At 33.5% G+C, this 14,478-nt stretch overlaps 1 protein-coding gene across 1 annotated transcript; it reads left to right on the top strand.

Annotated features, from left to right (window-relative positions):
- Positions 1-6,156: 6,156 nt before the first annotated feature.
- On the top strand, positions 6,157-14,197 carry LOC128185700 (beta-1,4-N-acetylgalactosaminyltransferase bre-4-like). Its single transcript, XM_052855329.1, has 6 exons — positions 6,157-6,577; positions 8,230-8,642; positions 8,829-9,016; positions 12,019-12,141; positions 13,798-13,893; positions 14,004-14,197. The coding sequence occupies exons 1-6, from the start codon at positions 6,397-6,399 to the stop codon at positions 14,137-14,139; spliced, it is 1,137 nt and encodes a 378-aa protein (XP_052711289.1). The 5' UTR covers positions 6,157-6,396; the 3' UTR covers positions 14,140-14,197.
- The last annotated feature ends 281 nt before the right edge of the window (positions 14,198-14,478 follow it).

The raw sequence follows: 14,478 nt of genomic DNA, 5'->3' as shown, positions 1-14,478 counted from the left end.
CAAAATTTTGTTGGGACGAACCATGTCAAAAGGCATTTGACAAACTCAAACAACTACTTACTGAAGCACCAATTTTGGCATTCCCTGATTTCAATAAAACATTTATTTTGTACACGGATGCTTCAGGATTTTCAATTTCTTACATTTTGGGACAGAAAGATGCTAAAGGGCGAGAGACCGTTGTAGCTTACGGTGGACGCGCACTCAGACCGGCCGAGAGAAATTGGTCGATATCTGATAGAGAGTGCCTAGCTTTAGTAGAGGGAATCAAACACTATAGAATTTATTTAGCAAATAAGAAATTTCAGGTTTTCACAGATCATAGTGCAATCACGTTTGTCAAGAAATTAAAAGAAGTAGAAACAAATAGCAGGTTGGCTAGATGGGCTATATTCCTTCAGGGTTATCAGTTTGATATCACTCATAAGAAGGGTAGAATACACTCAAATGCAGATGCTCTCAGTAGACGGGAGTATCCACAGGATCAACACATTGCAATGATTCAGGGCGAGAACAAGACAAAGAACATGCAGGTTCAGACAGAGGCCATTTACACAGATTTTGATCCACTGGCTTGTGTGAATGAGATATCAACAGTCTCGAAAGAGGAGTTGATAGAATTTCAAAAGAATGACTCTGATTTTGAAGACATTATTAGATACATTGTAGACAAAGAACTACCAAACAGAGGACGTGTTGACAGGAGAGTCGTCCTAGAGTCTCAAGACTATGTTTTAGATGAAGGTGTTCTATATCATTTCTATTACCCAAAAGGTAGAGGTCATTGCGTTGACAGACTGGTCAAACAGCTAGCTGTACCACATCAGCTGCGAGATGACGTGTTAAGGTCCTATCACGACTCCTTCCTCGGAGGTCATCAAGGCAAAGATAGAACATAGCAGACAATACGCTACAAGTACTTTTGGCCTTCGCTACATGCAGATATTAGCACGTATGTTCAAACGTGCATTTCTTGTCAGCGTGCAAAGGATGACAAACATAAACACCCAGCTCCCCTCAGACCTCTACCAGTACACGATGTGTTTTCAAGGGTTCATCTTGACTTGCTAGGTCCGTTAAAAACAAGTCCAGAGGGATACACGCACGTGTTAGTTATCACGTGTGCATTTTCAAAGTGGACAGAGGCATTTCCCCTTAAAGATATTTCGGCTATTGCAGTAGCAGATATTTTCTTTCGAAAAATTATTTGTAAATATGGCAGTCCCGACTCAATTCTTACAGATCGTGGACAACAATTTATGTCAAAAGTTTTGACCGAGATTTGCAAAATTTTTGAAATTACAAAATTAAAAACGTCGAGTTACAGACCTCAAACAAATGCAGCAGTAGAAAGAGCAAATGGTTCTATTTTGACTAAACTTAGAACTTACACTGATGCAGAACAAACAAATTGGCCAAAACTGCTAGACCCTATCACGTTTGCTATGAATACAACGATAGCTACAGAGTCCACCCAGTACAGCCCTTACTATCTAATGTTTGGACGAGAATGCAGAACACCCTTAGATACATCTTTGAACCCTGCAGAAGTTGTCGGCGAAAATGCCAAGGCGTACATTGACAGTTTACATGCAGAACTCAGAAAAGCTAGAGAATTAGCGGCGCAAAATATTGAGGAAGCACAAGAAAATACAAAGCGCAGCATGACAAAAGAGCGGTACCCCCAGAATTTAGCATACGCGATAAAGTATGGCTAAGGACTAAGAAGAAAAAGATTGGTCTGTCTCCTAAACTCTGTGACAAATGGATTGGTCCTTTCTACATTATTGCAGACAATAGAAACAACACGTACAATTTCAGATGGTGTGAGAATAACACGGAGTTAAAGTCTGCGGCGCATGCGGATGATCTGAAACCTTTTCATGATCCTAAAATCCGCCCTACAAACAGACTAGATCCGCTCCAAGAAGAGGATGAAGGAGTGAGTTCTAGCGACGATGAGTCGACAGCGTCAGAGGAGAATGATGAGCAGAATGTCGAGAATAATTCCGACGCGGAAAGCGAGAGTTCGGACGATGATGAGCGCCGATATAATGTAGAGAAAATCATGAATGACAAAATTATGCGCGGAAAAAGATACTTTCGAATAAAATGGGAAAATTTCAGTAGTAAACATAATTCGTGGGAACCGGAAGAAAACATTCCGAATGCGTTAATACAAGAGTACTTTCGAGTCAAAAGTGAGCGTAGGAGGCAAAGACGGCATAGAAATTGATCAAGTCTAATATCTGTTTAAAATTACAATCCCTAAATAATAAAATTTGTTTGTCAAGCAGTCTTAGGATATGGACTCGTCACCCATATTCTGACTCTGTTAACGGTTTAGCGAGCAAGAAGTGACGAGCTTGGTCGTCTAAACTCAGACACAGCATCAATAAACAAGTAGAAAAGTCTCACAATTTTTTTATATAAATAAATACATGATGTATAGGCCAAACTAGAAAAATCAAATATTTACAACTGACTGCAAGTGATGCACAAGTCCTATTTTGTTGACTTTTCTAAATAATAACGAGGTAATTTTAACTTCTATTTCAAAAAGAAGAATCGTAGAATTGTTACTGTTTGTTGTCTCCCATTTCCAAGTTAGTGATCTACATAGTCAATTCATGTCATCAGTCTTGAACATTTTTTTTTCTCTCAGGTTAAATATAGGTCAGTAATATTGATACTGTGACTTCAAGTGCTGGTGTTTACTTTAGAAAATAAATTAAAATTGTTAATGATTAACGGTTAAAGTGTCAGTCAAACAGCGACAGTGTTTATGCAAATGGTCATGCTTTCCTGTTATACTTGTATTCATTTTTTTTCGTATTGTCATAAAATATCAATTGATGATTACGGTGTTACTACAGAATATTTAAAATGTGTGTCATTTTATTGAATTATGATAAGATTGAACGTTCATAACTACATATATTACCAAGATTTATAATTTCTAATGACTCATTTTACGGAAGCTCCAGGACCGTGAAATTCCTACCGTGGACACATGCGACGTCACTGTGATACCTTCCACGCTTGTTTCCGGACAAAAACTGTGAAAATTAATTTGTACGCTATACTATGATGTGTTCGAGCGTACGTGTAAAATACCTTCATTAGATGAATGAGGAACATGACAGTGATTATTTTTTAAACGCATGTGACATAAGACTTTATAGAATAATTCTTTTGAAACTGATTATGAACAATTTTAAAATAATATCCATCATTTGTAATTATATGCATTTTTTTTTTCATGTTTATGCTCCACTCCGTTCCATACATTTTTCTACTTTACCCAATTTTTGACCCAATATGTTGCACCCACCCCATTTTTTTTTCTTCTAATAACTCGTTTAATTTGCATTTTTTTTCACTCTTTATTTAATTTTATTAACTACTACGATATATATTTATATGGTTCTCTCTTCAAATTTTACGGATTCGGAGAATCCTTTGGGGACAAGAGGGTATTATCACCATGTAAAATGTATATTCAACATGTTGCGAACATTTTCTATAGTTTAGCTTGTTGGTAAATTATCGTTATTTACTCTTCTTAATTATCGTGAAATTCCTCCTGACTGTGATGTGATAGAATGTAAATTAGAGTTTATCAAACGTCTTAACTGTAACAAAGAAATAGGACATCAAAGTAATCAAGTGTAGCTTTGGGAAAGATACTTATTAGAAAGGCAGCATTGAAGGACAATGGTTTCAGCTAAGAAATGTGTGTTTGACACTAATAGAGTTAATGCAATTACATAACAATTAGCGGATTAACGCAGGTGAATAAATGGGCGTTTACCTGGACGATGGTCAGTTAGGATTATAGAAATATATTCTCTGATTGGGTGATTTATATATGTCAATTATTTAGAGGGTCACGCCAGTAAAATAATAATATATGTTTTAGAGATGATGGTAGGTTAGTTGAATAGAGTCAGAGTTCGATAGATAGAGGTTAAGAGTCAAGATACAAGTCGTCCGTCTAATCCGTTACGTTTTCCCTCACTGTCATATGTAGGTTAACATTAAGTTAGAATTATTAATAAGCGAGTTCCCCCTTTTTAATGTGTACGGAGTGAAGAGTAACTGTTTGTATAATTGTGTTATTAACTGGAATAAATGTGGAAAATACAGCGAGTGTTGAGCTAATTCCCTAGTAATCGCCCGGGACAGAAAATACCCCATACGGTACAAACCCGGCGGTTATAATAGGTTGACTAATCTAAGACCGATATCAAATACATACTGTATATGACCGCAAAAAATGACACTACAGCAGAATTCAAACAAGCATTAATACGTGTTTATAATAAAGGTATTGATTTTTCTTTCATTTTTTATTTCATTAATTTTTTGCTATTTAACTTCTGAACTATTCGGAACTGGTCAAAATTCGGAACTGGTCAAACGACTGTATTAAAGAAAATTCTTTTAAAAAATCTCTGAGAAAATAAATCTCTTCAAATGTTCTTCCATTCAACTTATGACATTCACCTATAGATATAGTAGACCTATGAAAATGCAAAATAATTTTGTACAATTTAGGAGCATGTAAATAAATTGATGTTAATTACAGAAAAATATATGATTTTTGGAAAGGTGCTTAAATACGTATTTTTGCGTTTTCAATCATTAAATTAAAGGGACTTCGACACGATTTGAACTCGAATTTTTTAAATTTTGTTTTTCCATTTTTTTTGTCTGAAATGGAGTCTGAAAACAAATTACACGTATCCTTTTTAATTATTGATAAATAGTTCAATGAATTTATTAATCCATCTGCTTTGCTACTTCTTCTGAAATTTCTTTAAAACTGCTTAGTCCGATTTAATATCTAATTATGCATACGCTTTTAAACGATGATTATGCTAAGTATGTGTATATTAATAGACATTGCAGTAGTTCATACACTTTAAATAAAAGGAATAGAATAATGAAACGCGCCATTTCAAATAGAACTTTTTTCGTAATAACGAGATAATTAACTCGTAAAAACGAGATCTTTTCTCGTAATTACGAGATCCTTTCTCGTAATATCGAGATAATTAACTCGTAATAACGAGATCTTTTCTCGTAATTACGAGATCTTTTCTCGTAATAACGAGATAATTATCTCGTAATAACGAGATAATTAACTCGTAATAACGAGAGAATTAACTCGTAATAAGGAGATCTTTTCTCGTATTTACGAGATTTTTTCTCGTAATAACGAGATAATTAACTCGTTATAACGAGATAATTAACTCGTAATTACGAGATAAAAAAAATTTTTAAGTGGCCCTATTCGTCTTTCGTACGATATGGATGTTTTTAATGTTTTGTAAAATTTGAAAGCCAAATATCGAGTTAAAATTAAACTAGTTACAGATGTTACATTAAGTCTTTGTTCTGTAAACTAAGCTCTAGTCCTGTTATTGATTGCATATTGGTTGCATTTATCGGCATAAGTTTCAATCTATTAATTATTGCTTCTTTTATTGATAAAATTAGTTATGAACACTTTGAATCAGTTTATCTTGTTTGCCGCAAGTATAAGTTCGTCAAAGAAATGGTAATTAATATCTCTACTTTACATTCAATATTTGTAAACAAATATAAGACTCGAGTTGTTTTCTATTTTACATAACAACGACTTCCTTCCGATGTATCTCGCTTGTAACTTGAAATTTTCCAAATCATTATATACATCACAACTTCTTTCCTCTATATTTCGCTTGTTACTTGAAATTTTCCAAATTGTTAACGTATATGATAAAAAATTGTATCATTTTTTTGCTTATATAAAGGGAACAGAAAATTTTGCTATCTCCGTTTTTAAAAGGGATCATCTCAAGATGTTAAAATGCAACAAAATTTGCTTTTTATTTGGAGCATCACAAACGTACATTTAGTACAATGAATTCATTAAAAAAATAACCCTGAGGATAGAATATAAAAAAAAATAATAATACAAAAACTCCGTTTTTTATGCAAAAACACTAAAGTCGGTTACATTTGAACATTGCATTCCTACACCTGTTTGCATAGACGCGGTTTGATACCCTCAAATTTTCAAATTTGATTTCTTTAATGCCTAGAGTTGTTTACATGGGCACTTCTCTTGTGCTTCACAATGTCAATAATACTTGTCGAATTACTTGTACGCGTTCATTTAACGCTTGCGACAATGCATGTATTGTTTTTTGGTGATCAATATATTTGTAAATGGTGAAAATACTATGGTAAAACGGTTATGTTCACCAAGACAAACTTCTCCATGAGAAAAGATAAGCTTCACACATTGATTTTTGAAAAAAAAATCGTTCCGTTATATAAAAAGCAACCGTGAAGTTTGGAGAGGATGAGAGCATACCAAAAAGGGTCCAAGCTATAACTGAAAGCATGGTCAGATGTAAGCGCGATTACTTACGTGTTGCTGCAGTATGTGTAGGAGCCCTATATTTGATCTATATATTTGGGATGTTGGAGAAAACTTCAAGAATAGTCCGCACTGATGCTAAGGATTTAAACGGGACAAGTAATACATCCTTGCACATCTGTCCGATGATTTCGCCATATCTTAGTAAGTAAAGAACTATAATGATCTTTTTAAAAAATGTCATATAATTAATCTAGAGTGTTTGCTATATTATGAAAGGTTTGTAATTTTATAAGTAAGTTTGTGCTACAAGTCAATTAATTTTTAAAATTTAGTCATCAAATGAAGACCACGCTTTATATAATGCTTCCGATTGTTCACAAAGTGCCAGAAAAAGTTAAAGACAATGCTGTTCATATTTTTTGTTGGAGCTTGTACAAGAAATGCAAACTTTTTGAAATGGATATTTTCTTGACGTAATGGGCATTAAAAAGTTTATCGGTTATAATATCATTATTGTTGCATGTTATGCCAATCCCACCATCGACTATTCTTCATCGCATTGCCTGGTTTCTATGCACGGCCTAGACAAGACGTTGCTACTACTGTAGGATGAAAAAAATTGTAATGAATGTTTATGGTAGCCGATAACCATAAGATTTTCAAACAACTTTGCATCAACCTATAACAGAAGCATCCCCCATCCTGAACCTTCAAAAACGGTAATCCCGTACCCTAACCCCTACCCCTCGCAGACTGAAATGCTAGATTAGATGCATTTTGGTTGGAATTATTGATATCTGTATTTTCTAGGTGCACAAGAACATTTGTGGTTGATATGAAATCATGGATAAACATAAATCAAAGTGTAGTCAAACTTTCGGTTACCAAGTAAAGGCATGATCAACTCTGCGAAGGAACTGTATCGTTTTCTCCATAAATTTCATTCAAACTTCTGTTCTTTTCATGGCACACTAATCCATGGAGATGGCTTATAATAGAAGCCGCTTTCTTCATGATAATTAGTTTTAAGTTCTTTCTTTTATTCTGTCCGCTCCATGTCCATCAAGTTTTACGACAATTTCCAGCTCCGGATTTAGTTTTTTCCATTGTTTTCCTCCTCTTGCAATACTTGGTCATGACTGATGACAAATATAACTTGTGGATCCAAGCAGACGAAATTGTAATCAATAAATTCCTATGCTAGCAACAGGTCCCTAATCAAATTTATTTGATGCGTATCGTTTATAAAGATTCAGCCTGCTAGAAGATAGCCGTAATTTGTTTTTGACATGTCATTTCCATTACGATATGTAATCTTATCTCAGTTTCAATTTCTATCGCTTGGATGATCCTGATCTTAGCTGACCTTTGTATTGATCATGTACGGATGAAATTGGTAAGCATTAGCTTTAGTCGAATCATGTATGGATGATATCGGAAAGCATTAGTTTTGGTAGTGGTCAATGGTCAAACAGCATGCATTTATATAAAACCAACTAAAAAAGATGTTACAAATTTATTCAAGTTGCCTTCTGGGAACTACTCAGCTATTAAGCAACAGAACATACAGTAATATAAAAAATACACACGCAAACAAAATATTACAAACTGAATGAGGCAATAAGGCCTGCAATATCTAGAAAAGATATGTAGTAGCCGATGGCTTAATGGTCAAACATCATGCATTTACAATATTTGATATCATACGAATATTAATATACTTGTATAATGCACACATATAGTTTGATAAATTCATTTTTTTTAGTAGAAAAACTTTCATTCACAAAATTATTCCCACGTAATGGTTTGGAGAAGTATTGTACATTTCATATACTTCTTCCTATTGTTTACAGAGGGGCTTAGAAAATTAAACCTGGATTCATGTGTCATGGATGAGTGCAAAATCGGTGACAAACATAGAAACATCGCATTGGAAAACTGCAATATGGGGTATTGCTCAAACTTAGACTGTAAAATTGCGAGCTGTTCCGGCGAAATTGGATCGCCTTCAGTAACATACACAAATCAAAGCAAACATAACATCACAGAGTGTGAAGTAACTGACATTTCTTTCTCTGGGCACCATCATGCATTATTGGGCCAATTTGGAGGACACTGGAAACCGTCACATTGTCAGCCATTACGCCGTATAGCTATTATCATTCCGTTCAGGGATCGTCATGAAAACCTCTGCGTTCTCTTGAAGAATCTGATACCAGTTCTTACTGCACAATTAAATGAATTCAGAATTTTTGTCGTTGAGCAGGTAAAATTTGAAATTTTGTAGACGTCAGATTACTAGTGTTATATGCAAACGTGATTAAATTGTATGAATTCTATCCATCTATCTATCAATCCATTTTATCTATCTATCTATCTATCTATCTATCTATCTATCTATCTATCTATCTATCTATCTATCTATCTATCGGTATCCTTTTCTTTGATTTAGGTCGATGAAAGTAGTTTTAACAAAGGAAGGCTAATGAACATTGGGTTTTTGGAAGCAACGAAGATGTTTAATTTTGATTGCGTCATTTTCCATGACGTAGATCTGTTACCAGAGAATGACCAGAATATATACCAATGTACTGACCAACCGCGCCACCTGTCGGTGGCAGTAGATACTCACAACTACAAGTAAGTACTTAATTGTAATTAAACTTAAATATGCAAGTAAGTGAACTTTTTATAAATGGTTTCTTTCGAAAATCTGACATCTAACACCGAAGCGCAATCGGTTAGAGCGTTCGATCACTATGGATCTGTAAATCATGAGTTCGAATCCCTATGAGGATTTAAAATGTTTACCTTTCCAAAAACCATTTGAAACGTATTTTTGGGTAAATGTTGGAGAAAATTCTAAACCAGTCAAAGTATTTTTAATCATAATGTACTTTAATCCACATTAATATCGACAGATGTCCCATACCACTATCGTACTAGGATTTCACTCAATACAATATTTCAGTTAATTTGATCCTCGGGACCTTATTCGTCCTTGACCATACACCTGGCGTTGCCTGTGACACGTTATATAACCCAGAATTATCTCCTCCTCTACCCGGGGAGCAGCCCTTTTCCCTTTATAAAAAGAGGAGGCAAAAGACAGCTTCCAGTTGACTAGTTCTTTTATTCAAAGTATTTTAATTATAAAACATTCCGATTAAATTCCACAATATAATATACTGTATAATTAATAACAATAAACATTGATTACAAAAACTCTGAAAATAAAATATTATATTAAATTGAACCCTCTGAATCATCCTGTCCAGCCAAAGCACTTTAACCAATTTCTGTAGTATTTCGTTATGATACCACCTTAAGATAACTGAAAATGATTAGTATTACTGCGATTTGACCACATGCAAATATTGTTTAAGAATAAAATTAATCTATCTCAGTAAAAAAAAATAAAAATTTCATTACCGCGATTTGATAATGTGTGCATTCATTGACTAAAGTAAAAATGTAGAGTATAAATAATAATATGGAAAGTGGAAAGTTATTTATACATATTACGCAAAAAGAAAACAACTTCCCAAGTAATCACCCTTTAGGCAGCCATAATTTTTTGCAAACTATTTCTTATAGAAATAACGGAAATATCAAAGTAAAAATTGCTGTGCAGATGCTATCATCTCTGGTCGGTACCTTGCTTTTCCGCTATTACTATATGCAGTCAAAGTCGACATGAAAATGAAGGGTACAGTAAAGCAAATGCTCTATTTACTGGTAGACGTTAATCAAACATAAAGGAGCAATATTTCATTTTGACACTGGTGCTCAAGCAAAGTCATTCTAGATGCCAAAGGCCCTGCCTAAGATGGAATCTGATGTTTTCGTCACAAACTAATGTGAGTTTGCAGTCAATAGCTATAACAAAGGGAAGCTCTGACGTCTTGGCTGCGCGTTTACATTTTAAGAGCATTATTTCAATACACTAGATGATATCTAAATGTTCACTAACGTCATTTTTCTCACGATATGATTAAGAACCAAATGATAACCAATTATATACTATACGATATATCAACATGGCGTGTTAGACTAGTTGATTTCCTTGAAGTTCCTAGTGATCTGCGTTATAGTTTAAATTTGCAAAGAAACAGAAAACTAATGTATATTTTTTTACTGAGAGGTACAAATTATTACGGAAGATTTATAATTGTAACAGCCCTGGAGACCTTCATCCATCAATGTTACGGTAGAATATATGTATAAACTGCTGTTTTCGGCTTTATCGCAGGTTGTCTCAATGTTCTATTCCTAAAGACATTAAAGACATAAAATTACTCTAGAATTCTGAGTTACAATTTGATAAAAGCAAACAATTTTTTCACTCAGGAGAGGGGAAAAGAGGTTTTAATCAGTCTGTCTTTGTCATAATTTTGAAAAGAAACAGATACATGGATCTATATTGTACAATATATTAATAACCTTAATCTGCAGTATACGGATACTTTCATCCATTATTCAATGGGTACACTTGAGCTTAAAACGTTTGCCATCTGCTACATTCCGTATAATTTGCTGTCTGTTTGTCCTATTCTTAATACACCAAGTTCAAAGAGGGAATATAGATCATGTTCTTTACCAATTCTAATCACGGTCTTTTGGGTTCGTATTTTTTAGTCAGTCAAAAACCTCGCGTCGAAATTAATCAGCTTGAAAATTCGCGAGTCACTGGAGAATACAAATAAGCGGACTATATAATCAGCGATGATCCGTTGCTCCTATATCTGTGCTTTGCTTTATAAGTTTATTGTTGTCTGGCCATTCTGACCAGGTCTTAAGCGACGGATTCCTTTGGGAAATCTTAGTAATTGCTATAATACACAGAAGCAGCAACGTTTTTGCTGAACGTGAGAAGTGTTTTAGGAAAATCTCGCATTACATGATTTAATGTAACGTGATCAAGTTGATGCTGAACATTTTTTAAAAGACGAATGCATAATTGAGTCTGATGATTTCAGAGTAATTTTGTATCAATGGGGATCTTATTTCATGGCAGGCATGGTTTTAAATGGTTTTAGGCGATGCTTGTTCTAGAATCATACAAAGAGTATTGAAAATTGTTGTACCAGATACATCATCTTCTTTCGTTAGAAGACGACCGAAAATGCTTTAATTAGTCTTCTATTTGAGTGATAAGGAGAACAGACATTGTATATTGTGTTTGTTTCTTGGCATCTATAGTTGCATCATAGGCGCCTTGCGTTAGAAATGTTTCCTTTAGTAATAAGATTAGTATTATTGTACGGGGGTAAATATTATTATAAAATTAAATATTATTTTTATGTCAGGCGCCTGTGTTCAATATTAACTAAGATGCTATTGATTGAGACCGGTCTGCATACATTAAAATCTAAATTCCCTACTGGATTCAATTTGCTATTTAGGTCTTTCACAGAAATGATAGGAAGTCTTTTTTTAACAAGCAGCAAAATATTTATTGTAATGCATGTTAGAATTTAACAGTAAAAAAATGCACATGCCTATATGCAAAAATATTAAAGTATTTTCACTCAGTATCGAATGATGGATGAAAGGAGAACTTTGAGAACTTCCCACGATTGATGAATATTTGCAGATATAATTCATCAGTAACATATTCACAATACTTACATTTCCTTCAGGCTGATGTACCAGTACTTGGTAGGAGGGGTACTAGCATTCAGACCCAGACACTTCCGTCTCGTTAATGGCTACTCCAATGAGTTCTGGGGCTGGGGAGGAGAGGATGACGACATGGCGGTCAGGTAAGAGAAACCGTGCTACCTTGTTCTGTCTGCTTTACCTGGTACTACATCCGGTATGGCACACCAAATTCATAAAAATGAGCTAAACGTAGTTTTAGTCGATAATCTATGGTTTTCGGCTTTTGGCAGTCGCAAATGGTTGTTTTCAGTGTTAATGATAGTTTTAATTATACATGTAGTTTTACACTTCTGAAACATAGATGCTCGTATTAATAATGGTTGACTATGATATGAAATATAGATTAACGGCGTTAACTAAAGTTTAACAGATGATAAAATAGGTTTATCGACTGTTAACTATAGTTTAGAATCAGAAAACCGTACTTATATGTTAAAAGTAAAATCTTTGTAGGCAGTAACTTGTCTATCTGGTTTAATTTCATTGTTAACTGCGTCAGAAAACAAAAACTACAAACAGATTTTTAAATTGATTGTTGGGATAAGAAAATTTATGGCATTCAGACATACAACTGAAAGAAAAGTCGTAAAAAGACTTATTTTCCCTAAGCATAGATATAGCGTATAAAAAACTGGAACTTCAGGATAAAATTAAGCTGCGGAAATATCTCGAACTAAACAATAATTCCAAATACTGAAATGAAAGAATAAAAAATATTAAAAGTAATATTAAATCCAGAACACTTAATCTACTTTAACTCAAGTTTACGAATCGTAAACTATGCTTAACCATTCGTTCACTATAATTTACGATTCGTCAACTATAGTTTCCGTCTATAAAACCATTTTAAAAGGTTGTTAACCTTTTTGTTTACGATTAATGATACGAATGAGTTTATCTGTCTGCAAATAACTTTAACATCTGTAAACTTTAATTCACATTCAATTACTATTGATAATAGTCATTTATCATAGTTTCACAATCGTAAAACTATATTTATCAGATAAACTATGATTTGCAATAGCAAATGGTTAATTCCAGTGTTTATTATTATTTTACACTTCTTGGCTGCGTATTACAAAAATAAACTTACGACAAAGTTATAAATATCTTAAGTCTTATAGATTGATCTTTAATAAACAAAATTTATTTAAAACCGTTAATCACTAACTATTTTGACTTCTATAATTATATTTTAATGGAACTAAATTGACACTGATTAACTTGTTAGCAAAGTGCATCCGTTAATTTGGTCGTAAGTCGTAAGGTCTTTTGTAAAACGCAGTCCTGAAACATAGATTAACGCGTTATTATGGTGAACAGATGTGAAATATAGAGTGTAAGGTCCTGACAACTCTAACTATAGTTTCTTAAGACTGCTCCGTGGTCATGGTCATTTATAGACTGTCAGTGTACTGATCTCTATCATACAGAGAACTCTCTATAAAAATACAGGACAGTACACAAATTCAAAAAGTGAAGTATATGGATTTTTTCATTACTAAATGATAATTTATAGCTCAATAAATCATATCTCAAAATTTTAGGCACATCTGATGGTAAATTTCTTGACCATCTATCCTAGATAAAATTAGCCCATTTCGGACCGAATCTATTAAAAAAAATATCAAAGTTTTATAAAAATTGATTTTTAATGAAAAATGTGCCAAATATACAAGTATATTGCTTAAATTAACTGCCTTGAAATCCATGATTTAATACACTAGTAAAGATTTTAATATGACATTTCGTTACAGAATTGTTTATTCTGGACTGAAGATAACACGCCCATCTGCTGAAACTGCCCGATATACCATGGCTAACCATACGAGAAGTAAAAAGTGGGCTAAAAGGTTTGGCATTAACAAATGTACGCTGAAAATATGTGCAATGTTAAAGTCGTTACACTAAGGTTTTATTGTTTAGATTAAAATAATTTGTCAATTTTTTTTTTTTTTTGCAGATATATTCTTTTACGGAAATCAAAGGAAAGAATGAGAACTGATGGACTTAAAAACGTGCCTTATCATATAGTCTCTGTTCATCTGTATACATTTTATACCAAATTTGAAGTCTTGTTTAATAGGTCGAAATCTTAACTATATATTTAATTGCACAATCAGAACTGAGTGTCTCTACATAAAATTGTGAAATCTGATGTTAATTTTTATTTTTATAGTACATTGTATTACTATTCTGCACAGTACCACCATGTTTTGTTTTCGTCATCAAATAAAACCAACGCAAAAAAATAATACGAATATGGATATACTAGTAGTCGTTGTCCGCTAGTGTAAACGACTGACTGTTTATGAAATTCATATTTTTCTAAACAACATATCTAAATGTGTTTTTATGTAAGTCAACAACGTTTAAAATGATGTGAGTTTAAATTTAGATTATATAACGAATGTCGAGGTATACAAACCAGCCAGAAG

This window comes from Crassostrea angulata, chromosome 5, assembly GCF_025612915.1.
Source record: "Crassostrea angulata isolate pt1a10 chromosome 5, ASM2561291v2, whole genome shotgun sequence".
Lineage (NCBI taxonomy): Eukaryota > Metazoa > Mollusca > Bivalvia > Ostreida > Ostreidae > Magallana > Magallana angulata.
The sequence above is the reverse complement of the archived record's forward strand: the minus strand, read 5'-3'. Positions and strand labels throughout refer to the sequence as shown.

Bases quoted from the DNA above. Each gene is read 5' to 3' on its own strand.
- LOC128185700 (XM_052855329.1), top strand. From the start codon at position 6,397: ATGGTCAGATGTAAGCGCGATTACTTACGTGTTGCTGCAGTATGTGTA. The intron at 8,643-8,828 runs GTAAAATTTGAA...TCTTTGATTTAG, and splicing joins GAATTTTTGTCGTTGAGCAG to GTCGATGAAAGTAGTTTTAA. The intron at 13,894-14,003 runs GTTTGGCATTAA...TTTTTTTTGCAG, and splicing joins AGTAAAAAGTGGGCTAAAAG to ATATATTCTTTTACGGAAAT.